General features: G+C 42.7%; 1 protein-coding gene across 13 annotated transcripts; it reads left to right on the forward strand.

Annotated features, from left to right (window-relative positions):
• Nucleotides 1–561: 561 nt before the first annotated feature.
• LOC102901082 (transport and Golgi organization protein 1 homolog) lies at nucleotides 562–20,330 on the forward strand. Of its 13 annotated transcripts, none has more exons than XM_023246914.2 (17): nucleotides 563–682; nucleotides 4,034–4,165; nucleotides 7,762–7,783; nucleotides 8,742–8,830; nucleotides 9,067–9,144; nucleotides 10,136–10,208; nucleotides 10,373–10,511; nucleotides 12,226–12,327; nucleotides 12,997–13,057; nucleotides 13,165–13,200; nucleotides 13,283–13,350; nucleotides 13,472–13,566; nucleotides 14,565–14,644; nucleotides 16,097–16,247; nucleotides 16,849–16,925; nucleotides 18,489–18,627; nucleotides 20,159–20,330. In XM_023246914.2, the coding sequence occupies exons 1-17, from the start codon at nucleotides 578–580 to the stop codon at nucleotides 20,173–20,175; spliced, it is 1,464 nt and encodes a 487-aa protein (XP_023102682.2). In that variant the 5' UTR covers nucleotides 563–577; the 3' UTR covers nucleotides 20,176–20,330. The 13 variants fall into 13 exon arrangements, 12 of the variants coding, with proteins under 12 accessions (XP_044903376.1, XP_023102682.2, XP_044903374.1 ...); XM_045047439.1 differs by lacking the exon at nucleotides 16,097–16,247 and adding an exon at nucleotides 16,455–16,587; XM_023246916.2 differs by lacking the exon at nucleotides 563–682 and adding an exon at nucleotides 689–1,103.
• The last annotated feature ends 3,774 nt before the right edge of the window (nucleotides 20,331–24,104 follow it).

Genomic DNA, 24,104 nt, shown 5'->3' on the forward strand with positions numbered 1-24,104 from the left:
ATTTCCTCTTTCATTTTTTCTAGAAGTGTGATGGTTTCAGTATTACATTTAAGTCTTTAAGCCATTTTAAGTAGATTTTTGTGTGTCGTGTAAGGGAAGGGTTCACTTTCATTCTTTTGCACATGGATATACAGGTTCCCCAACAGTATCTATTGAAGAGATAGATTGTCTCATATCCACCCATCTCTGGGGGTCACCTCTGGGGAGTCCCTTCTGTGGCAGCTCATTTCTGAGGTTCATAGACACCCACACTCACAGGGAAATAAACAGACACCACAAGCACAGAATCACACCAGCCTCACCTGGGAACTCAGGTATGAGGCTTACAGACAGACCCACACACAGACCCACACTGCAGACATGGCCAACGACACCCTGAGGAAAACACACACACACACACACACACGCACACACGCACACACGCACACACACAGATACAATCAGGAAGACCCAAAGGGGCAGCAAATTCACATGCGTAACTAGTATACACACATACAAAACCCAGATATACGTAGACACTCCCATATGGACACACATGTCCCTGAAAACGTACATAATGGGCAGGGGCTTTTGAAAAATGTGGTCACGCGGGGTGTCCATTGTGATCTATCAGGGGCTCAGGCGTCTGATTGGTGGAGAGAGGCTATACAGCATCCGGATTGCTAGGGCAACGCTCAAACAGGTGAAGACCTGGACGGAGAGGGATCTTTCTCTGCTCCATCTTTTCCTGACAGTTTACTTAACCGGCTACTTGTGTCCTTCTCACCTAGTGATTTACTGATCTGTTGACCTACTAACCTTTCTAACCCTCCTCCCTCCCCTCTTGTACTTGATCATTCCTGGCACTGTCCCTGACTCCCTTCTACTCCTGACACACCCCCCTCCCCAATCCCACCCCTATTTAAATCCCACCCCAACCTCAGTTACCACTCCGCCCCCTTTCCCACCCCCTCCCTTCCCCTCCCACCCCCACCTCCTCTCCACCTCCATCTGCACCTCCTCTCTGGCGCCCCAGCTCCCCCTGAAAGGACTAGGACATAATGGTTCAGAAGCTGTTTTTCTGTATCCTCTTACTTGGGTATCCCGGTTACCCAAACACGAATGTGAGTACACATCCTACATCAGTGGTTTCTTCCTTATTTATTTATTTATTTTTGGAGACTGTGGTTAAAAAACAGCTTTTCCATAGAATCCTTGATGAGAACTCGGTTCTTTCTGAAAACCGAGGACCTCAGGGCCAAGGTTTCTCGACCAGCTTGTTCTGGCCACAACTGTCCACATCAAGCTGTGGATCCTGTCTGGGCCGCTTGGTACAAAAAGAGTAACATTGACAGGATGGAAACCTGAGCTTCATAGTGTCAAGAAAGAAGGACCTGTGAAGATACTAAAAGCCACTGAGATCTTTGTCTTAAATAAGGGGCCTGTATGATGTTTGAATTATACCTCATTAAAACTGTTTCTAAAAATGTCAGAAACATTTAATAGGTGCTATTTAATAGTATTAATAGTATTTCATAGTATTAGACTGGCTCCTGGAAGTGCTGTCAAGATCCTGCTCCAAGCTTTGTAAGCTTACAGTCCATCTTATATGTAGTTTGTTTTCCTATCAGCACATCGTTCATATTTGTGCAGTTTGGTAGCCCTGGGAACAGTGGTATCTGAAGCATTGGTGTTGGTACTAGAGAGTTAAAAAGTGAAATGTCCTTTGTGCTCTGTGCTTTCTGGTTTGTTCGCTTTTAGGATCTTGTGAATCAGCCCTCTCCCCCTGGTCTTGGAGGCTGCTGCCAAGAATTGTGTGTCCAAACAGGTAGATTAGAAGCTCAACATCAATGAAGTGGCCTCACCCTGCTTGGACATTTATAATAGGAAAATCACTATGAGTGATGTGATCAGGAAGTGAATGAATTCTTGTCCTTTCTTTAGCCAAACATGTGCAGAGGGTTGATTTACTCAAATCCAAAAAGGTCTCGAATGTCCTTATGATTGTCCAACTATAAAGAAATACCTGGTTCCCAGTGTGAATGTTTCATTCTATCATTAAAAAGAAAAACCTGTACTCCCAGGAGCCTGAGACAGAGAGACAGGGAACACCCATAGAGAGAAGTAGATTTCTTTAGATTAGCATGCACCAGATTCTTAGAGAGGGATCTACAAAGTCCCAAGTCAGGAACAACCTAAATTGAGACAGAATCCTCCTACATGAATACCTCCAGTCAAAACAGAATCTATTCTATTTCTTTTGAGTCTATGAAGGAGGAAATTTCTTGGTTCTGTTTATTGGAAATTCCCCCCTCTACCTAGAATGCATCTCACAGATCAGTTCAGCTCTCTCTCCCTCCTTCATCTCTGAATTCGTCCATAAACTAACTTGTCTTGCATTTCCCACCTCCACCTAGTCATGGCCATCGTCTGTGAGAACCTGGCGTTATTGACCCCATTGGATCTAATCTAGTTAAGAGTAACTACTGATAACAGCTTCCATATAGCTGCCAGAGGTATCAAGAGTTCCCAGGACTTAGAATGTTTACCATTGGTGTCAAGATGGCCTCTGTCTTTGGTGCATTTGATCCCCATGATCAATCATTGAGCGGACAGCTCCTGCTTTCTTTTAGACAGTGGCCACTCAAAGACAGTGTACATTTCCCACCAGCACACATTTTAGTGACCTCAGTTCTGAGAGCTGAAGATACAAATGGTACCCATTTTGGAGGCTGCTTTCTAGAGAGATTTATTGGCACAAAATTAAAGTTTGGTATGTGAATTAGTATGAATTGCATTGTATTGAGTCTATTTCTCCTAAAATACTGGTAAGCCTAGTTTTAGTAAAATGATATGTGTTCTGTTGTTTTGGTGACCATATTCAGGACTTTTGTATTCTTTTAGAAAGTAATTTTCATAGTAGCTATTGATTGATTTAGGTTCAACACTATGAAATAGGAACTTGACTTTATTGTATTGGCTATTTGGAGATGTGTGTTCAAATAACTTAAAATCTCATAGATTTCATCAAAATAGACAAGATCACCTGATTATGCAAATCTTTATTTACTTCAGAAATCTGACAACCTGAGCTGTGATTCAGATTCAAAGTAAACCTTGAAAGTAAAATCTCATGAGGCACCTGGATAGCTCAGTGAAGCATCTAACTCTTGATTCTGGCTCAGGTCATGATCTCATAGTTTGTGAGTTTGAGCCCAGCATCAGGCTGTGTGCTAACACCATGGAGACTGCTTTGGGTTTTCTGCCTCCCTCTCTCTCTGTTCCTCCCCCACTCTTTTTCTCTTTCAAAAATAAACATTAGAAAAAAGAGAACCTCCGTGTTTTTAGAAACTAAACAGTAATGTGAAATTTATTTTTGCTGGAATAATCCCATATTATTATAATAACAGCTTCCCATCTCTCTCAGTCATATCCATATCTGTAAACGTCTGGCTCTATAACAATCTCATTTGAACCTCTAGTGCATTTTCATTGTTACTTCCTCCCATCCTTCTACAAACTTTGGTGTGTTTTTGGAAATGTTCCAAAGTATTTTATCCAGGTACTTCATGAATGTACAACAGAAGTCATTTACTTCTTGTCTACTAAAAGTTTGCATTTATTTTTTTATTTTGTTTTTTTTTTCAATTTTAAGTTGGCTGATAAATTCTTAAGTTCTGCTAACTATTTAAAAATTGTTCCAGTGTGTTTGTCAGCACTATAGAATTTCTAAGAGGGCCTATTAGATTTCCCAACAGCTGCAGTGTGGTATAACTTATGTATAATAACAAGACCTTTGTAAGATTACAGTTTGTTGGTATGTGATATAGGTAAGAAGCAATGAAGCCATTGCCATAGTAAGTAAACAGTCATCACTCCCACAAGTTTGCCCCTGCTCCTTTGTAAGCCTTGTGTCCGCCCTGTCCTTCATGAGGAGGCATTGGAGAGATGTGCTTATAACCTCCTGGAGGCTGGTTGAAGGTTTATAAAGATGATTCTTTGTAACAGATATTATAAATGTCTTTGATATTCCTCATTGTCTCAAATATTTCAGCTTGTCCATATTTTGGCTGGCCATTTCCCTTTTGGCTCTCGTGTATTTGGGATTCTGTGGAAGCTTACCATTATTACTGCCACCCTTGCAATTTGTGCATGTCTGGTTTACCTCTGGAGAGTTGTCCTTGCTGTGAGTATACTAAAGTACCTTATAGATAGGCTTGTAATCATAAGTAAGCAGAATTTTTTTTTTTTGGTAAGCACAAATTTTTAACTAGACCTATTGTATGCATTCAGTACTTCAAATTTCCCTTTAAGCACTGCGTTCATTGCAGCCACAAATTGTAATAATTCCAATGTTCATTATCATGTAGATGGAAATATTTTTAAAATTCTGTGAATTGTCTTCTTTAACCCACTTCTTTTCCAATATCTCTATTTTTTCTCTATTCTCCATCTTCTATTAGAATATCTCTAATATTTTTTTGTAGTTTTCCACCTGTTTTTCTGTTATTGATGTCTAGCTTGCATTTGTGTTCTGAGAACATATTGTCTATGATTTTGTTGACTTTAAGTTAAGATGTATTTTCTGACCGTGAATATGGTCCATGTCAGTGAATGTTCTACGTGAGTTTGAGAAGAATGTGTAGTTGTCTATTGTTGAAGTGTTCTACAGATGGTAATGCCATCCAGGTGATTGATGATGCAGTTCAGTCCAACTGTGTTCTTAAATTTGAATGTCTGTGTGCTCAACCTGCCAATGACTGATAGAGGGTATTGAATTCTTTCAGCCATAATAATGTGTATGTCTGTATCTCCTAGCAGTTATGTCAGTTTTTGCCTCATGTATTTTGTCACTCTGTTGTTAATACATGCACATTAAGGAATATGTTTCCCTGGAGAATTAAGCCTTTTTTATTGACCTCAGTATGTCCGATAATTTTCCTTACTTTGTAGAATGTTTTGAAAGATAATTTCAGTGGCCACAGAATTCTCGGTGATGGGTTCTTTTCTTTTAACAATATAAACATTTCATTCTTCTTGATTGCATGGTTTCTGAATTCTGAGTATTTTTTTTTTCCTGGTTCCTCTTGGGTACGGTGTTATTTCTCCCTTCTCCCTGTAACGCCAGCCCTCAACACTTCCCCTTACCTTCTTCCAAGTTGTTTGTTTTCAGTTTTCTGTTGATTGAATAGTATATGTCTAGGGGTAGTTTTTTGTTGTAGTTGTTGTGGTAGGGTTTGTTTTGGGGGGGGGGTATTTATCCTGCTTGGAATTCTTTTAGTTTCCTGGATCTTTGGTCTGTGACTATCATTAGTTTTGGAAAATTCTCATGGTCATTTTCACTTCAAATATGTCTTCTTTTCACTTCTTCTCCAGGTATTCCCATTTTGTGTATGTTACACCTTTTGTAATTGTCCCACTGGTCTTGGATGTTCTGTGTTGTATTTTTAATTATTTTCTTTGTGTTTCTGTTTCAGATGTTTCTACTCGATATTTCCTTCTGCTTGTTGAGTCTTTCCTCAGCTATATTGTGTGTGTTAATATATCCACAAAGGCATTTCTTATTTCTGTTATGGTGTTTTTGATTTCTAGAACCAAAATCTCTTGGATCCTAGAGTTATCATTTCTGTGCTCACACTCACCACCTCTTCTTGCATACTGACCACTTTTCCCATTAGAGTTATTCTCCTATTAATCAGAGCAGTTTTAAATTCCCAGCCTGATTATCCCAACATCTCTGCCATAGGAAATATGAGTCTAATGCTTGCGTTCTGTGTTCAAAATATGTGGCTTTTCCTTTTAGGGTACCTTGTAAGTGTTTTTGAGAGCTGGGAGTCACATCCTTGTTTAAAGAAACTGAGGTGAATAGGCCTTGAGTGTGAAGTTTTGTCTTTACCTGGCTAGGTTTTAGGCTGAGTTTACTCCCCTGTGAGACAGGAAGGAGGAAGAGCACTGTAGTTGAGTATTTCCCTTCATCTGCATTGCTTGTGTTTAGGAAAACCCCCATTAGGTTTTGGAGAAATAGTTTCTCTTGAGGGCAGGCCTTCTAAGGAAGAACAGAATACCATGAGTTTATGTCTAAATGGCTGTTTTTCCTCTTTTCCTGCCAATTTAGAAATCTTTCCCCTCATAAGGAAAATATAAATGTTATGTATTTGTAAGTCCATCTCTGTTTCCATTTCCCCTGCTTAGGAAAGGAAACATGTGATGTTAAAGGACTATCCATGGTTTTCTATTTGCCCTCCATAGATACACTTTCCTATGACAACATTATTATGACTTGCTTTTTGATAACACATTGATATTCCAATATCCTGGCAAGATGTTGGGGCTAGCTTCAGCCCCATTTAAAACTTTTGAGTAGGGATATGCATTCTAGGAGTCAGGAAAATGTGTCTTTACCTTTTGTTAAAGTAGAGTCTGGCCTAGATTTTACTGAGCTATAATTCACCAGGGGATGACTCGGGTCTGGGTGTTATTGGATCCCCAAGACCAGGTTCTTGAGTCTCAGTGTCCTAGGAATGAACACTGAACTCAAGGGAAACAAAGCAGGTAGAGTTTATTAGAGATAGCTCGTATACAATGAGGCCAACAAGAAAGAGGCATATCGCTCCCTAAAGGGGTAGTGTGCCAGGCTTATAGAGGCACTTTTCCAAAGAGTGAGGGGCTGGGAGTGGGGAAGCATCCTTTAGTCCCACAGTCATTATCTTGTGGCTGTTACTTTTCAGTGGACACAAGACCATCACAGGATGGTTTTCCATGGTTGACATTCTTTTAGGGCTCCTAGAAAACAGAAATACTTGTGCAGTCAGGCTTTAAATTATTACTTCTAATTTTGCCCAGACAACCATTACTCCCTAATACCTGTGATCTCTCTTTTGTTCACGTTTCCAGAAGGAGGTATGGAAGCTTTTAACCCTTGCCTCAGACCACTGCCTCTACAAGAGTGAAGTTCCTTTTGTTTTTCTTATACCTTCTTACGAGGAACACTTTTTCCTTTTTTTTTTTTTTTTTTTTTTGAAATGTTAGCCATCTTTCTTTTGTTGCCTGTGCTTTTTCTCTAGTCATGTTCCACTCTCTTTCTCATTTGATGACTTTTTTTTTGGAAGACCCTCTGTTTTTAGTGATCTAGGAAAATCATAGCACCTGACATGTTGTAATTGTTTATTGATTCAGAGAGCAGCCAACTCTGTACGATTTCAGAAAGCTTTCTAGAAAATGAAAGAGGCATATCTTACTACAAAGGTTTTCCTTTTCTTTCCTCTTCCCTTCCTTCCTCCTTCGCTTCCCTTCCCTTCCCTCCCCTCCATCTCCCCCCCCCCACCATGGGTCTCTTTCTTTATTTCTCTCTCCCTTTCTCTCTCTCTCTTTCTTTCTTTTGCACTTTCAAATGATCCTAGGTTCTGGATTTCAGTGTGGATATTGGGTTTGACTACAGGAGAAAAAAATCAGACAAATATTTTATTTATATATTTTTAAAACTGTCTGCATTATGCACTGACAAAATTGAATACGTTGATGTTTATGGAATAGAATGTAAATCTATCTTTTAGTGAAAATACACCATGAATCTTTATGCTTTTATCAGAAATGGTTTATAAAGAATCATTTACTATATATGAAATTCTAATTTTTGCTTATATTTAATATTATGAATTCATTAGGCTGAACAAAATGATCATTGTAATTTCATTGCTTTACATTTAATATTTTATCAGAAAGAATACGTTTTTACTAATAATATGTTTGACCTCAAACTTATTTTGTTTCTTCCTCTCTCAGATAGAGCCTCAAGTATATCAAGGTAAGATTTAAGGTTTAAGTATTCTTTGTAAGTTTTTTTCAGTACTGGTGTTTGATGTGGGTTTTAATTTTTTAACTAGGGATAAATATGGTGACTTCTGATGTCTAATTGACTTGTTAACTCTTGAAAATCTTTCTCTTCCCTGTTTGGAGGCTAAGTGACAATGTGGAGGGATTTGGCATCTCTTAAGAGACCAGGGGAGGAAAACATCATAGGAGGAAGGAGAACAGGATGAGGGTAATTTTGCATAGGAATGGTTAGGAAACAAGTGATGATATGAGTCTGAGGTTTGCAGTGAGTACTTTGCCATGACATGGCTCTTGGTGAAATGTGAAGATGAGAAAACCCTCTTTGAGTCTATCAAGTGGCCTAAGCTTAGAGAAGAAGCCAGATATTGCCAGGCAGGGTGTGTGTCACAAGAGAGGTTTGAACCATGGTTTTGAGTCTGAGGTGGAGGGAGCCATTCATGCCAGGGGAGAATGAGAAGTGAACGTTGATGCAAATGGGGGTAATGTATTCTGCATGGGCCCTATAGACTGTGGTGATTCTGTGGCACTGTGTGTTGAGAGCCAGGGTGGCTGCCTGACACTTAGTAAGCCCTCAAAGGCGGGTGCTCATCACTGTGAATGCAGCACTGGTCGCGGTGAGAAGAGCGAACTCAGGGCATGAGAGCTCTCACACTGGGCTACTGGAAGAGAAGTTTGCACTTTGAGCTTGTTAGAGGAGTCAGTGTTCTAGAGCTTACATGTATAGTGATCTCAGTGAAATAAGGTTCCTTGGGTTTAAAATGCTACTAAAACTTGCTTTCTTCAGGCACAATAAGAAAGCAAAAAAGTTAGTTACACCCACTAACTACACCCACTAATGTCAGATAATGTGTCTCTGCTGCTAATACAGTGGGATTATTCGATGTCACCAGTTTGGTAACAACCTTAGAAATTGTTTTATCTCTTTTTAGTTAATTTAAAGCAAATAACTGAAAAGATCAACACAGTGAAGAAAGAAAACAGAGAGCTGGCTGAAGCAATATCCATTTGGGAACTGAAGGTAGTATTGCCCTTTCAAATATTTTTTTTGTGATTTTATTTCAGTTATTTCACCTCTGGTAGTTCATCCTACTGACCTAGTTCATGTGCTGTAGAAACACTCCCAATTCAAGACAAGCTTCACAAATGTAAAGAACTACCTCTATATTTGTGAAAGGAATCACACATTAGAGATAGGTTTATCTACATGATGCTATTTTTGAATTCTGATTCCTTTTTCATATGTTTTATATATAGATCAGTGAATCAAAGATACGTCTTCAAGAAGCTGAGAGAAGAAGTAACATTCACTCCGCTGAAGCTCTTAAATTGAAAGTAAGAATCCCATGGGGTGCCCAGGTGGCTCAGTCAGTTGAGAATCCGACTTTGGCTCAGGTCATGATCTCACAGTTCCTGAGTTTGAGCCCTGTGTGGGACTCTGCTGGCAGCTGGAGCCTTGAGCCTGCTTCTCTCTCTGTGTGTGTCTCCCTCTCTCTGCCCCTTCCCTGCTCATGTTCTGTCTCTTTCTGTCTCTCAAAGATGAATAAACGTTAAAAAATAAAAAGAAAAAAAAAGAAAGTAAGAATCCCTTCTTTGCCTGGATTGCATTCTAAAAACACAAGTAAAATAATGAATTATTATTACTCATTCAACATGTTTTGTTGAAGGAGCACATCAAAAAAAGTTGAGCACTTTATTTAAAATTTAAATGACACCCTTCAAAGTGCACTTGCTACCTTGCAATCAGAGAGAGAGAGAGAGGAATGTCAAGAATCCGGAAGTGATGAGTTGGCTGCTGAGTTTTACTGTAACTTGGCTTTGGAGGCTTTTTGTTCATTGGGTGAGGTGAGCACAGCATATTCTTTTGCTGTTTACCACAGTAGAGAGTGGGCCTCTGGGAGCCAAACCTCCATCCTCACAAGGACCTGGAATTTCACTTAGGACAACCCTGAGGAGTTTTGCTCTTTCAAGGACTAGCAAGTGTCTTTTATTTTCATAGCTGGGTAATTACCACCTCATTCAGCCCTGCCTTCCCAACATATGGAGAAAATCCCCCAAGACAGTTGAGAGATGAAGGGCACTAGCCAAATCGTACACTGCCCTCCTCCCTTAATGCTGAACAATGTTCAGTGTGAATATTCCCCTAAGAAAGCCATTTGTGAGCTCTTTGACTTGAACTATATTCCATGTTCTTTGCCTTCTCATTGTTATATTTATGCTTTGGGATCTTTCTTTGTTGCCATGCATAGTCCTGCTGTGTTAGGTACACTCACATTGTTATGCGGTCAGGATTTCTTGAATGTCTTTTTTCATATCTGTCTTAAAGTCACAAGATGCAAACGGTCAATTTGAGGATCCAGAACTGAGAGCCGTGATGTCCAATAACTGTGAACTGGAAGGTATGTTGTCTGTTGGGGAGAAATGCCCGTATGGTGGCAATGAGTTTGCTTTGGGAAGGGAAGGAATAGCTTCCTGCCTTCGTGGTACTTGCCCTTTTCCTGTCACCCCAAAACCAAGTCTCATGTCATGTGCACACACAAAAATAAAATTCATTTCTTGACAGAAAGTAAGAAGGCCCTGGAGGACAAGTGTAATGCGTTGAGGTCTGCGAAAGCAGCCAAGGAAGCCAAAGTCAGACAGTTGAAGGAGAAAGCAGGCATCCTTGAAGAATTCTATGAAGAAAGAAAAGTGGCTATAGAAAAGTAAGATGTTCATGTGATAAGAGTCCCAAGTACTGTTGTATGAAGGCATGTGGTGGCCAGTATAGGTAAATGTACTTCTTTTAGAATTGGATCCAGAGTATTTTTGCCAAATGCATTCAGTAGAATTGTGCCTGCCCTTCCTACCTTGCTTTCTGTAACCTGCATTTTCCTTTCTGTCCTTAGTGCTTGCCACACGTTGTTGTGTCATGCACCTAGGGTGGACGAGGGAAGGCATTAATCACATTGATACCTGGATTCCCTCTGGATCCATTTACATTGTCCTATAGGTTTCAATCCCATCACATTGTCCTATCAGCCGGGAATTAGGTCATCTTTGTTCAGCACCAGACTTGTGTCAAAAATATCTATGGCAAAAATGGAATTATCTTGCTGTAGAAACAATGGACAGTGGTTTGGGATGCCATCAGTCTGGATCCCTTCATCCAGTCTGCAAGTGAGATTTGCAGGACGTGTGTCTCATGGGTTCATTACACATTTGGTGCACCACTCACATGTTTCCTCTTTTGTCCAGTATTTCCTTTTGTTCTCAGGAGGAGATCAGGGACCTTAAAGTCCCTCATTCACATTGAAAAGTAAACTCTTCCTTCTCTTCCCTGAGACTCAGCTTTGTGTTAGTCCTTCTCACACCTGGGGTGGGGGCTTCTCTGTCTCACTTACATCTTGTTTTTGTTACTTTGTAAGCTCTGACCACCTCTCTATCTTTACCCCCTTACAACAGAGCCACTACATTACAGCCACAGACCAGCCAAAGCATTTGCTGAAGGACTGCCTGAGAGGCCAGAAGGAAATGCATGTGCCTTTCTCTGTCTAGTGCTTTTGCTCAGTTTCTAAGAGTCTTTCAGTTTTGCATGTGATTCTTGAGTATATCCAGTGCCAAGTTGAAACCCTTTAAAGCAACACCATGAACTAAGTAGTCTGAGGGCAGCACAGGAAACCAGACTTTTGAAGCATTGCCTTTTGCTGCCTTCACTATCAATAAACTCAGTCTTGTTAAAGACTGGATTGACTCCATGAAGTTGATAGTTTTCCATCTGAAATCTATTTCCTGGAGATAACAGCCTGACTGTGGGACAGTTCACATCATGTTATATTTCAGTACATATTGCCACTCTAAGATTGGCCTTTTCCTCCACCAGGATCTTTGAAGGAAGAGGCAGGGGCTACACTCCTGTAACTCCTGTGTGGGAGCGATTTGCAATGCTGGTGAAACCATATCCTGGAAGGCTATCTTTCATAGTGAGTGTCTGTGTCCGGGTACAACTTTTGGACTGAGACTCAGTGCATTGCCCCCTGGAGGTATAAGGCAATAATGATCCCCTGCTTCATCCTAATGGGTATAGCTGGTCAGGCATAGTTTTTCACGTTGAACTGAAATGAGCCTTCACCATCTCGAACAAAAGACCAACTCTAGGAAGGCACAAAGTACAATGTTATTTGATGACTTTATGATGGAGTAGAAGCAGAGACCTCGAAAGACCGCTCTGATTTCAGGTGACTTGGCAGCAGACAGAGGTTGATTTTTCTTTAACCTTAAATGGGGTCTTCATTTCTCTGATTGTGTTGTCAGTCTGTGCATCTATGGGAGGACAGTGTAGGGATATTTGAATCTAGGCCTTCAAGAGAACTGGGAAGTTAAAAGGCAGAATTTCTGGACCTTGGCTCCTGGACTATGTATATATCTTTCTCATCCTAGAAAGCTGGATGCGATGGACTGTGAACTAGCTGCAGTGAAGAATCAGATGGCAACTGCAGAAGAAAATCTGAAAATAGCTACAGAGGAAATACACAAGTACAAGTGAGTTCAGATACTAATTAGCAGAAGCTCATGAAACCCCTGTTCATTTCTTAGTTTGAACCTTGGTACAATGGGTGGACTCCATTAACGTAGTATACAAACACAAATTCAGAGGACATATCTATAGGGAATTAACAGATAGAAAAAGATAACTATTAGAAAGAATAAAACAATTAAGTTACTAAACATTTCCACATCTCCAGTGCTGGCCTGACCATGTGGAAACTTCATCCATGCCAATATTCCTGAGGGGTGGTGTCAAATGCCATAATCTATAGGAAAGCAGTTTGTTATAGGATGAAATCATACCCATCAACATGGTAGTGCCATTTGATGGCCTTGGTTGTTGCAACCCTGGGAAACATGATGAGTACAAAGTTAAAGGAGAATAGAGCTTTATGATGTAAGGCACTTGTCATATGATGAAAGATTGAAAATGGGAAGGAATTCAACAAACTCTGAACTCTGTAGGCAGGGAATAATGAGTAAGGAAAGGATGGAACAATCACTTTGGTCCTACTGTACATTTATAATTATGTGAAAAGTGTTTCATGTGTAAGGATAAATTGTATTAGGAGACAGATATGAAGTTGATGGGAACATGGGCAGATGATTTAAAATCCTGCGCAATATTAGGCCTTATTTGACGAACGCAATTGTAACTCACAGGCAACAAATTGAACAAAGACGAGAACAGCTGCAACGGGCAGAGCTCACCTTCAGACACCAGGTAACTTGAGTTCTGCCTGACATATTAAACCCTTAGCACCTCATGCTGGCGAGTGTAGTGGCCCTTGGAATCCCTAAACATGGGCTTTTCGTTGTTGGCTTTTTCAGATCGCAGTTTATGAGAAGAATGCTCAGCACAACTGGGCAAGTGTTTTCTTTTTTCCTCCTCTGTCTCTTTGGTGCACAGTCTGGCATGACTGAAGGTGGATGTGTTTTTCTCCCCCAGATCAAGACTCAGATCTGGGAGAGGGCGATGGCAGAGGAGAGGAGGGAGGCGGCCCACTTGAAACACAGGTGGGTGATCTTGACGTGTTTTTAATGGTGTGTCGAGGGATGACACTTGTGCTGTTTAGTGTCTTGTAGAGGACGTGGTGTTGCAACTCTTATGGAAGTCCATTCTTTTTCTGTATCCAAGACTGGACATGATGGAAGGAAAGAGGCTGCTTGAGGGATACATGAGGCAGAAACCAATGCCTGGAAGACCACAGACCCTGAACCCTCCAAGGAGAGGTAAGGAGCACATGGTGATGGGCAGCAACCTAACTTCTTCTGTGTAGCCTGTTCCTGGGGCCTGGAAAGAATCACAAGCACTAAGGACATCAGGTTGTCTGAAGGGGTGATAGGAGGGTGCTCCAGGCAGTGGGGCACTTGTCCCTGTGACTTGTGGAGCTTATGCCCTTCCCCCAACTGCAGACCCTCCTACCTCCTCCAGCATCCCCTAACTAAAGAGATGAGTCTGGAGGGGTGACATGCCATCATGTCACATGGCACATGGGCCTCATCCTTCTTCCTACCTTGACTCAATTTTATTTTAGTTTTTGGGGGGAGAAGGTCATTTATTTACTATTTTTTATGTTCCCTTATTTTTGCCTTATTTTTTCTGAACCATATTCCTACATTCCTAAGTTCAGGTTCCATATAGCTTAGTCCCCTGATGCTATCAGTGCAAGTCTGAAGCTTCAGTGCTAAATTCCCACAGTTTTACTTTTCTCATTAGTATAATATCAGTCAAGTATATTTCTATTCAGAAATAGTTACATAATACCTGCTCACATGTGGAAGGCAGCTTATAGATAAGCTGGAAGATTGAACAATTCGCCTGGAGCCAGAAGAAACACACCCATGCTCTTCTGTGGAGGGTTTTTGATGTTATCCCAATCAGTGCTCTCATTTTTATTCTTATCTGTAATGAGATGGTGAGTTATTACCCCTAATGTACATTGAGAAATGGCTATTTTGGTGACGCTTTCCAGATTTCTATTTGAACTGACCTGTTGCAAGTTATTTGACTAATTATGAAGAACACGAACCAGGGCCCTATGGTTTCTTCATTAACAAGATGGGATGGATCTCCACTTATCTTTGGGGTCACCTAAGCCTTGTGGGTTACTCTCTGCCTCTCCTCATGGTCTGAAGTGTGGGGAAAAGTTTAAGATGTCACAAAATGTGGTGTTTGTTTGAATTCTGCACAGCCTATTAAAACCAGAATAAACCTCCATCCCTTCTAGAGCCTTTAGCCGATCCAGCAGCTGGTGTCGCTCCCGTAAGTCACAACAAGCACTTTACCAAAAATGCAGAAAAGGACAAGGTAAATGCTGGGGCCATTTTCAGTTGTAAGTCTGTTGGGAAACTCTCTTTTGCAGTACAGCAGGCTCTATGGCCTTTTCCCTGTTTTGTGTGTTGTGTGATATGTCTGCCTGTTTCTGTTTTCCAAATGCACAGCCTTAACCCAAGAGTCTACAGGCTCCTCTCTTTGCAGCCTGTCATCGTTTTCTGGAACGGTTAGTAGCCAAAGGAACTTAGAGGTTGAGGGACCTATGGCTTTTCTCATGTGTTCTGGAGATTACCCCGGGAAGATACACTGCACTCCATACTAAAGTCTCTAGGCTTGTTGACTACTACTATACCGCCTCTCTGTGGGATCAGTGTTATTGTTGTTTTCCTCTTTCTTGTCATGTGATTAACATGTTAAAGCTATTTGTTAATTGGAAATGCGGAAAGACTTCCCTCTATCTTTACATTGTGTGCCTTGTACAACTTAGAATGCACAAAGACATTGTCATAACTCACCACCTTCACCACCTTCACATCTTTGTTGGTAAATGAACTGTTGGGAATCCTTTAAAATGTATCTTAGGTAAAAATATTCTGAACACGAGGTCCTTCAGTTGTGTTCATATGAGCAGGTTCTGTTTGTCTCCAATCAGTGTTAGAGCTGATACCATCGCTTATGACACATCCATGGAAATTTATACCAAAATGAAAACACATTTGCATTAATTCTGTTACAGGAATTTCAACCTCTTTTTTTCCATAGGGTATATATTACTCTGTGTCTTGTACTGTGCTCAAAATCAGAATTCCTTATGAATTCAGGTAAACACATGTGGGCTTAGTAGTCATTGACAAGTAACATGTTCCTCACAGCAAACACTTTCTCAGTTCCCTGGCAAGAGTCAAGGCATCCCCAACTCCCCAGTGGTCTTGTGGCCTTTGACAGCAATTCCAGAGAGGGAAGACCCCTTTCACAGGGAGGGAAGCAGAGGGGACAAAATAAGGAGCCAGCAGGAAGAACTTACCCCCAGTAGTAGCTGTGATTTCGTGTGCAGAGAATCAGGTGTTTATTTGCACTCAATTTTTTTTGTGTTTGGAATATGCCAAAACCAGAGCTTCTATAGTCACTGTAGTGGAGGGATGCAGGGTGATCCTGGACATAGATGTCTGACTGTCTGGAATATGCTACTTCATTAGACTGGAATTACTTCTTTGATTCCTCTAAGATGGCATCATTTTGTTCTACATTCTAAGACATGGGCAGGGACGTGTGGTGACCGTAGTTTAACCTGCAGCATTTATTTGCCTAAGCTGTAGGCGGTACCCAGTGGGAGAGATGGGGTTTTCAGGTACTGATGCTACTCCCTTGGATCCTGGTGGCTGAGAAGTTGGCAGGTGCTGACATATTCTTCTCTGGGTTTCAGCTGCTTTTGGTATTGGTTCTCTTGTCTGCTATATGCACATAGCTGCCACTTCTGTTCTGCAGGGCAGCGTGGATCCATGGGGACCTCCTCTGTTAACTGGAAGATTCTGCACACCCTACCCTAGAGGTCCCCCCATGGGCTATAGGGCATGTCCACCTCCTGAACCTTGGTGGCCCTGGGGACCACCCCGGACCTCTCTACCTACAGCGCGTGGTAAGATGATCTGAGCAGTATGAGTTGACTTGCAAAGCACCTTCATCTAATTTTTGTTGTTGTTGAGTCTTGGACAAGGTGCAGAGGTGGTACCACAGACCATTGCAATGCGAGGGAAAAGCGTTTGCCGCCATAACCACATTCCTTGAGTTTCTCTTGATCGACATATCATCTTTGTGTCATTTCCCACACCCTGTGTTGGTACAGGTGTCTCTTGTGGAGATGGAATGGGGCTGTATACACAAAAGCAGACATAGGGCTTCAGCAGATGTGTGCTGTACACAGTCCATGTGCTGGGCTATGGGAGGCATGAGGCTCAGCCTAAGGTGTATCTGTCCAGGTGAGCCACCAGCCATCCGTAGTTGTTTGATGAGTTATGAAAACACCTGAACCAGGGCGTTTATGGGTCTCCATCAAGGTTTAAGGGGTGGTTCTCCCCTTTGCCTTGGGATCACCTGAAGCATGTGGGGCTACCCTCTGCATGTGCCTTGGGATCTGACTGGGCCAAAGAGTTTAAGATGCTTGAGGAATGAGGGGAGGGTTTGTTTTTTTAATCTCTGCACAATCTCCTCGAATCAGAATAAACCTCCATCCCTTCTAGGGCCTTTTGCAGATCCCAAAGTTGCTCCTGTGAGTGAGAACAACACAGACTCTACCAAAAGGGCCAAGAAGGATAAGGTAAACGCCATGGCCGTTTTCAGTAAAACTCTTCTGGGAAACTCTTATTTTTCTGTTCAGTGCTCTCTCCTGGCACTGTGTCTGTTTTGTGTGTTGTATGATACGTCTGCTTGTTTTTCTTATTTACCAAATGCACAACCTTAACCCAAGTGTCTATGGGCTTCTCTATTTTCTGCCTGTCAACTCCTTATAGTAAGTTTAGAAGCCAAACGTATTTAGAGGTGAGGACCTTAGGACTTTTCCAGTGTGTTCCTGGAAATAACCCAAGTAGGATGACCCCACACTTCACCTGGAAGTCTCCTGGCATGCCTCATATTTCCTGGACCTCCTCAATGTGGAATCATTGCTCTTGCTGTTTCTTCCTTTCCTGGTTCTGTCTAGGGGATTAACGTGTTCACAAAATCTAAGGTTATCCTTATGGTTCGAAAATGCAAACTGCCTTCACTCCAACTTAGATTTTTGTATGTGTCATTTAGAGTGGTCTTAGACAAACTAAATTTCATACCCATCAGCCTTCAGCCTTTTTTTTTTTTTTTTTTTTTTTTTTTTTTTTTTTGGTGAATGTGCTGTCCAGAATCCCTTCAGGTGTGCCCCGGGTGTAAATACTCTGAACTATTTTTGTGACATATTTGTCCTTGAAACATGCACTGGAATATGAGTGGTGAAGAAGAGAAAATCCATAATTACCTGCATTGTAATTCTGCACTGTGTCCTTTATTTGGGTTCCCATGAGCAGGTTCTCTTGTGTCCTGGGTCACTCTTACAGGTGGAACATGGACATTTACAGCAGAAACAAATGTGCATTTGTGATAATTCTGTTATTTAGAATTTCAGCTCATTTTTCTAAAGGACACAATTACCTTGCAAATTGTACTGTACTTAAACTGAGAAGTACTTCTGAATTAAAATGAATTAGCTAAGCTTAACTAACATGTATAGATCGGTAGCATGTTTCTCTAAGAATATGCATCCAGATGTTTTTCAGGACCTCAGGATCCCCACCCCTCTATGTGTCTCTGTGCCCGTGGATAGCACTTCTACACAGGAGAAGACCCCATTGTCGGGAGAGAAGCAGATTGGGCACAGGCGAGGGCTTAGAGGCAGAGCTTTGAGCCATGAGGGCTATGAGTCCATGTGTGGAGCCTGGGATTGTCATTCCTTCCCATTCAGAAGTTCTTCACTTACGAATAAGCAGCCTGTGTGTGGAGGGGGATGAGAGGTGGCGGGTGGTCCTGGACTTAGATGCCTTCCTATTGGGAATATGCTATTTTGTTAATTTGGCATTCACACCATAAATCCACTAGGACAAGAGCCCTTGCTGTTCTACATTTGCAGACATGTGAGGACACTAGGTTATCCCCATAGCATCCATTACCCACCCCAAAAGCTGTAAGTGGAACCCAAAGTATGGGTAGAGGCTCCCTGGCACTGATGCTGCCCTCTTGGAACCTGGTGGGGGGAAAGCTGGCTGGAGATGAGCACTGCTTCTTTGGGTTTCCACTTTTTGCTGGTGTTGATGCTCTGTTCTGTCCTATGAACACAGCATTCGTTTCTGTTCTGCAGGCCATTATGTATGCAAGAGGGCCTGGTCCTTTCCCAGGATGGCCTTGCAGGCCCTACCACATGGATGGCCCCTTATCACCAGCCATGGCCTGTGGGCCACCTTCCCCTCCTCCACCAGCTCTTCCACCTACTCCACTTGGTAAGATGACCTGACCTGGATGAGTGACTGGTAAAGCACATGCATCTTCTTCATGAAAGACTTGGTGGGAATGATGTAATGATGGTTCTGAGTCTTGGCAACCCACCTGCAAACCTGGCTAAGGACACTGTAACATATCTCAAGTTTCTCAGGACTTACATACAATGGGCTGTGTCATTTCCCTGTAATGAGGTGAGCTATAGGTTTCTCTTGTCGAAAAGAAAGAGGATGTTTACACAAAGGCAGAGGTATCAGAGGTACTGGTGTGTTTTTTACAGACACAATGTTGTGGGTTCTGTGAAGGATGAGGTGCACCCCTAAATTTAGGTGCCTCAGGTGTCCTGTGTGAAATGGATCACATGCGTTATGTGACACAGATCTTGTGATCACCAGTGAAGGAATGGGGGAAACTTGAATCACACAGGAATAGAAGGAAAGTTGTGGAAGGTAAGCAGAGTTTGAGGAGGTGTGGAGGAGAGGCTGTTGGGGACAGTAGGTTGGAGTTGGAAGCCATTCCTGGCAGGGCCCACAGCCTGGGCAGGGAGCTTGAGGACAGCATGAGATCTGCAAAGAACTGCTTCATGGGTGCAAGCACAGTGTACAATGCAGTCATTATCTCCAAAATGTCAACATTACCGCAGTGCACATAGTTCATAATCTAAATACAGTTTGTTGTTTCCCTTGGGTTTCTGAAAGGTCTGGACACGTATGAAAGAATGTGCTGGAGATTTGGGAAATTAAACTTGGTCTTAGGAAATGCCGAAGTTTGTGTGTCTCAGTGAGACTAAAGGTGATGACAGGTTGTAGATCAGCTGAGCGGCTTCCTTGGCCTTCAGCCTGAGTCAGACTCTTAGTGGGGATTCAGGGTTGACCAGAAGCCGCCCCTGCTGGACTCCTGTCACCACACACCTGCATCTGCTGTCATCACCCTGCCTGCAAGTTTGCATCTCCGAAATTTCCCTCACAATATCCTGAGGCTTTGCCTGTGTTCCTGCTGTCTCATCCCTAATACCAGCTCCCAGTGGAGCCATCTCAGATCCTCAGCTTTGTTATCTGAGAAACAGGGATAGTGTTGGGTTCTGAGATCAGTATGATGAAGAGGTGACAACCACATAAGGAATTTGTAAAATAAATGGGATGAGTGGGCACTCACCCTCCTCAGTGTGTAAATGAAGGTATCTCCACACAGAAGCTCATCAAGAGATGTTCATTCAATTCCATTAAACTAAGAGTATAATGCCTGAGGCTGAGAGATTGGCAATCCCTGTTTCAAAAGATACAGCAAAGACCCCTGTGTTTTCCCTATTAGAGTCCAGGTCCTACCTCACACAGGAGGAAAAGATAACTATGAGAAAGTGTACATTCAGGGATCTATATCTCAGACCTGAAGACAATCATCTTCCATTACTGGTAGACACACAGATGCAGCCACACAATTAAGTGTTCGTCCAAGGTATATTTTCAAGGACAAAACGCATAGAGGAGAACAGAAGATCCCATTGCTATAACCCAAAATCTCTTTGCCTTTCAGGACAACTTGAAGTTTGAAGAGGACCCTAAACTGTGACCAATAGGCTGTGGCGATGTGATATATTGAGAAAAGTTGTCTGATACGCGTATTTGAATGAATCCTTTCCCTGACCATTCCTGTCCCCTCTATTTTGTGTGTCCTCTTTTCCTGTAATAAACCCATCATAGCTCTGCCTCTGTGTCAGTGTCTCCTTCCAGGAGGACCTACGGTCATTGTATTTCGATGCACACAGTGTGACTCCTGTATACACTGTCACAAACAGGTAGAATCTACAGTAATAGGGACAGAAGACAAGTCATTATTTGAATTGTATTGATTGCACATGTCCCCCTGGATCCTTCTGGGATGGTGGACACAACCTTCATCTAGATCTGGTGATGGTTGTGTTCACTCCTCAGTAGATACTCACAAGCACATGGCACCTGCTAGTCACAGTGGTGTGTGGTGATCAGCAAGACAGCCATCAGTCCCCAGGGAGTGGCTGATTTCTGATTACAAGAAATGGATGAGGGGTCAGCAGTGTCTCTGGTAGAACAATGAGGAAACCCTGCATTAATCCAGGTGTTGGGGACTTTTCCCACTTACGAGCTACCTCACAGTAGCACTAATCCAGGTGGGAGCTGAGGTAGACTAGTGGTAGCAGTTTTCGGGGTGAGCCTTATGATGTCCCATATTTCTCCCAGTGCTTTCTTTTTTTCTTCTAATTTTTGCAATGTTTGTTTATTTTTTTGAATGAGAGAGAAATACAGAGCACAAGCAAGGGAGGGGCAGAGAGAGAGAGAGAGGGAGACATAGAATCCAAAGCAGGCTCCAGGCTCTGAGCTGTCAGCCCAGAACCCGACCAGAGGCTCAAACTCACGACTCACGAGATCAAATCTGAGCCAAAGTCAGACGCTTAACTGACTGAGCCACGCAGGCTCCCCTCCTCCCACTGTTTCCTTAGTGAGGGATGGGCAGGGCAGAGGTCCATGACATGATACCCGTTCCTTCTTCACCACCATGGAGGAGTTGGTTGTAAGCATCTGGCTCTTTCCAGATCCTCAAACCCCATGCATTCTTCTCTGGAGCCCCTGACACCTGCAGGGCCCTCCTTTCTCCCAGGTTGTGGAGGTAACCAGCCCTCCAGCATCTTTGGGATCATGGCTGGGCCACCCAGGGGTCAAGGTCTGGCTGTCCACATGCTTCCCGGGAGTGTCTGGGAACAGCAATGCTGCAGTAAACGTCATCATGAGCAGCTTCTATAAAGAGGATTTTCGTCCACTGTGATCAGGGCCTGGGCTTAAAACATGACAGGAGAGAGGGGGACACAGATATGTGGTGCCCTGATCCCTGGACAGGGCTGCACAGAACAGAAGGCACAAGGCCTGGGGAGAGGCAGAGAAAGAGACAGGCAGGAAAAGAGACAGTGAGTGACAGGGGAATTGGGCAAGTCCTAGAGAGTGAGAGAAAGAAACAGAGGGAGACAGGGGTAGGGAGAAGCAAAGACAGAAATGAAGCACACAGGAAAGGACGGAGCTGGTACAGTGTGCGGAGGGGGCTATAGGCCACGCAAAAGGGGCTCTGTGAAGATGCTCTTAGGGTCGGAGGCAGAAAGGGTAGGAAACCTGGGTATTACAGTTCCCTCATTTCAAGGCTCCAACCTCACTGGGGCAAGCTCTGTAGAGGCCATTGCCCCTGGGAAGATGGGTCCCCCTCATTTTGCCTGGCGTGTTGGGGCCCAGTCTCAGGGACGGTCATGGAGAGAAATGGCTTGAGGGAGAGCATGCATTTCATTAGCAGGTAAAGTCCAGAGTGTATCCCATGGGGAGGTAACCATGATCTGTCTCCGCCACTTCCCCCAGTCCCTGCTCCCTTCCCCACTGCTCCAGCATGACCTTCCTTATGTTCCACAGCCAGGCGTCAGGCATTGTGCTGCCCCCAGAGCCTATAGCCTGGAACTTGCACAGATGGATTATTGATCTCAACCAAAAGTATTTGAGAATAAGGTCCATATTCTCCTTCTAGCACTAGTTATGTGCAACATGATAGGGGGTTGCTATTCTTGCATCTACTGCTGGTCTCAGGATTCTGGATTGTAAGTGAGCAGTTTAAACCAGCACAGCCTTCTCTCACATGAAAGGAGAAACCTATTTCTTCACCCAGCCTTCCTCTGATTGTGAAGAGATGGCATTTATCATTTGAAGGCACAATTATCTACCTATGAGTCTCATGGAAATTATTTCATCTGTCTTCATCCCTGAAGCACCTTTCATTGAAAATATTACCCATATACAGGCAGGAAATTCATAACAGATGTGTAACTCCCTCTAGGTATGCATTCTGACATTGTCACATTTGTGTCATCAAACATATTATTGACAACTTGAAAAATAAGCTCTCAACATCAAGATGGTGACATTAGAGACTGTGGTATAAATGCAATTTCATACGTTCTTATTAGAAATAATTTTTTTAATGAAGGAAAATTTAAAATAATGTCAATTTTTTATTGAAATATAGTGGACACACCATGTTGTATTAGTTTCAGGTATACATCATAGTGATTCTGTGTCTATACGTTATGCTCTCCATATACCTACACAAGTGTAGCTATCATGTGAAAGCATGCAACACTTTATTATAGAATTGACTATATTCCATAGGCTGTACCTTGTATCTCAGTGACATATTCATTCCATAGCTGGAAGCCTGTATCTCTTTCTCCAAGGTGGCAATTTTTTATTTAACCCAAGTATTTTGGTGGTAAACACAATTACCTGTAGTTTAGCATGTGTAAATTTGTAGTCTGGATTTCTTTGAATGTTGCTTAAAGCGTTACAAATTATATCATGACATTAATAAATTCGGTTTCGTTCTTCACTCACTAAACAGGAGAAGGAAAAGATTCTTTCTGGGTCCCAGGCCCTGTGACTAAGACCCATTCTAATCTGGAGAACAGGCTTAACTGGACCAGCTGCACCCTCAATACTTTCAGCTGAGCGGCCATGGCCTTGAGCATTGCAGGAATTCCCACGGAGGCCAGCAGAGGGCGCGCACGCACCGCGAACAGGGAGGGGCCGGTTCCTGCGCGCCCCCCCAATTAGGCTTTTCTGATCCTGGGCGGCTCAGAGCAGGAAAGGTTCCCGTTGCTTCTGAGGACCCAGTGCCTGTGACTGTGAGCAAAGAGCCAGAGCTGGGTTTCCAGCAGGTCCCGCCGCCGGCCTCGGGGAGACCCTGGACGCTTCGCAGCAACTTGGCGTCTCCTCAGTGGTGGGGCTGAGTAGCGAGGAGGGGCGCTGGGTAGCTTCCCTGATGGTCAGTGAGGCACCTGATGCTCAGTGAGCTGCTCAGCCACTTGCATTTTCTGGGCTGTTCCATGGTTTGTTCCTCGTTTTCCCTGCCGATATTTGAACAAGATGTTTTTCAGTCCGTGGAATCCGTGGATTCAGGGGGTCCTGCAATGCCACGTCAGAGATGCTGGGGTTGGTTTGTTCCAGATTCAGGCTTGTTTTGGGGGGAGAAATCCTGACACAAATTTGGAGGAATGGGAGCAGCATTCAGTTGGGTAGTGAAGACAGGAAATGTTGACTCTCAGGACCTTCTGGAAGAATGAGCTGAGACCCACTTTCCGAGTCCTGCTGGAACCAGAGACCGAGGTAAAAACACAATGTGCCCTCCACATCATACATGCTTTTATTAATTTTCAGTGGGAGTTTTTTCCATCAATGTTGTAGTCGTTGAAAACAACTGAAAACCTGACACTTAGATTGTGTCATGAACCTCCCGTTGTTTGAATATTCAATATTATTCCTGCAACAGAATTTGTTACAATTATCCTTTCTTGTTTTCATTGGAAGAAATCTTATCAATAATACCTTAAAAACATACTCGTTACCTTATTTCCTTTTCAGTTGAGATTTGGCATGTTTTCTAATTTCTCATAAACTCATGAAAATCTGAAATACTT

Source organism: Felis catus, chromosome E3, assembly GCF_018350175.1.
Source record: "Felis catus isolate Fca126 chromosome E3, F.catus_Fca126_mat1.0, whole genome shotgun sequence".
Taxonomy (NCBI): Eukaryota; Metazoa; Chordata; class Mammalia; order Carnivora; family Felidae; genus Felis; species Felis catus.

Coding starts and splice junctions, on each gene's coding strand:
- LOC102901082 (XM_023246914.2), top strand. CDS start 578: ATGTGGTCACGCGGGGTGTCCATTGTGATCTATCAGGGGCTCAGGCGT. Junction 7,784..8,741: donor AGAGCCTCAAGTATATCAAG/GTAAGATTTAAG, acceptor ATCTCTTTTTAG/TTAATTTAAAGCAAATAACT. Junction 13,058..13,164: donor AGCTCACCTTCAGACACCAG/GTAACTTGAGTT, acceptor TGGCTTTTTCAG/ATCGCAGTTTATGAGAAGAA.